This window comes from Penaeus monodon, chromosome 19 (assembly GCF_015228065.2).
Source record: "Penaeus monodon isolate SGIC_2016 chromosome 19, NSTDA_Pmon_1, whole genome shotgun sequence".
NCBI classification, from domain to species: Eukaryota; Metazoa; Arthropoda; class Malacostraca; order Decapoda; family Penaeidae; genus Penaeus; species Penaeus monodon.
In genome coordinates, this window is record NC_051404.1 from 39,097,271 (window position 1) to 39,098,775 (window position 1,505).

Consider the following 1,505-nt stretch of genomic DNA (forward strand, 5'->3'; position numbering starts at 1 on the left):
GTCACGGACGCGGTCAAGGTCAGTCTACTAGCTTTCTTTAAGCGTTTTCATCTGATCATCATTTTTGTGTCAGGTATCTCCGTCTCTAGATATTAAACTTTTTTTTTCTTTTTCTCATTTGGGAACATTCCTAAAGGAGTTATAACGGCTTTGAACAGAAAATTTCCTATTATCTATTATATTATTTCCTATTTATTTTTATATTCCCTGCTACATCCCATTAAGAAACGCATTCAGTATCCGTGCACAATATTCTAAACGTTTTTTTACTCACCGCATGTCATCCTAAAAAATGAGGCGGATATTCTCATTTTGGGAAATTTTCCTCCTCGACCCGCAGCGGAAATGAGACGCGTCTTCCTCTGCGTGTTGATATATACCATCATTTCGAAACCCAAAAGGCGAAAACAGTCTTGGTGAATCACTGAGGCAGTCATGTCTTTCTTCGGCGGGCAGTGCTTTGAACACGACGAGAGGGCGTCCTTTGAAGGTGTCAGTGATCCGGCCACTGGCAGTTTCGGACACGCCATGGATCCTCAGCAACAGACCTACTTGCAAGTGGTGCCTCTCGAAGCCAGCGCCGGCGGGTGGGCCGACGGCGCTGGCTCCCCTCCTCTGTACGCCATCATACCCGGAGAGTACCAAGTGCTCGGAATCGCTCCCGTTTTGCACTGCGACGTCCCCCACGACCTTCAGCCCCAAGGCCCAAACTCCTCGCTTCCTAAGGGCTCGTCGTCAAGGAAGAAAAAGACTCCAAAGTGGTACGAACGAGGCCCTCAAGCTGAGCCCACCGACGAGGAGCGGAGGCAACGATTCTCAAGGCGAGGGCCCCACAGGCAGAGGTGCAAGCAGATGGAGGAACAGATGGCGCAAGACACGAGTGAGGTAAACAGCCACATCACAAATCTTCGCGCAAAAATTGACGGGAAGAGACTCACATGTATGATTTTTTGGAGAGAGCACGGGATGTAGCTACCCAGCATTACAACGTCGTCGATTACAGTAAGTGTACTAATATTTCGTAGTACTTGTAAGGATATAAGGAGACGTAGCATTAGTAATAAAATGTAAACACTCATTTAATTAGACATTTATTTCGGTATCACGATCCAATATATAGATTTATATCTCTGACATATTATTATTTTTTTTTTCTTTGCAGGTTACCTTTTCGAGGATAAGGAAGACACCATGATACATAATAGTTAAAATCAGAACTACAAGACTGCACACTGGTTTCTATTGTTTTCTCTTTATGAGCATGGGTGTCTTTGTTGGCATTTGTTAATCATATGATTGTTAATCAATATACTATTCTAGAAGGCTGAGTGTATGTATTTATGTTTAAATGATGTTTGAGAAAATATACTTGCAAATGATATTCCCTTAATGTTTGTCCTTTTCTCCATATGTTTCACTCTAAAACGGCTTATCAAGCATTCTGTCCATCTTCATATCTATTCTGTCGACAGAATTACCTCAACTAATTCAAAATATATCCACTA

The 1,505-nt window shown here is 42.7% G+C and overlaps 1 protein-coding gene across 1 annotated transcript; it reads left to right on the forward strand.

Annotated features, from left to right (window-relative positions):
* The first annotated feature begins 418 nt into the window (after window positions 1-418).
* LOC119585482 lies at window positions 419-972 on the forward strand. The gene has a single exon (XM_037934128.1). It carries the CDS (start codon window positions 436-438, stop codon window positions 970-972), a length of 537 nt encoding a protein of 178 aa, XP_037790056.1. The 5' UTR covers window positions 419-435.
* Window positions 973-1,505: the final 533 nt, after the last annotated feature.

Excerpts from the sequence above, each read along its gene's own strand:
- LOC119585482 (XM_037934128.1), top strand. The coding sequence starts at position 436 with ATGTCTTTCTTCGGCGGGCAGTGCTTTGAACACGACGAGAGGGCGTCC.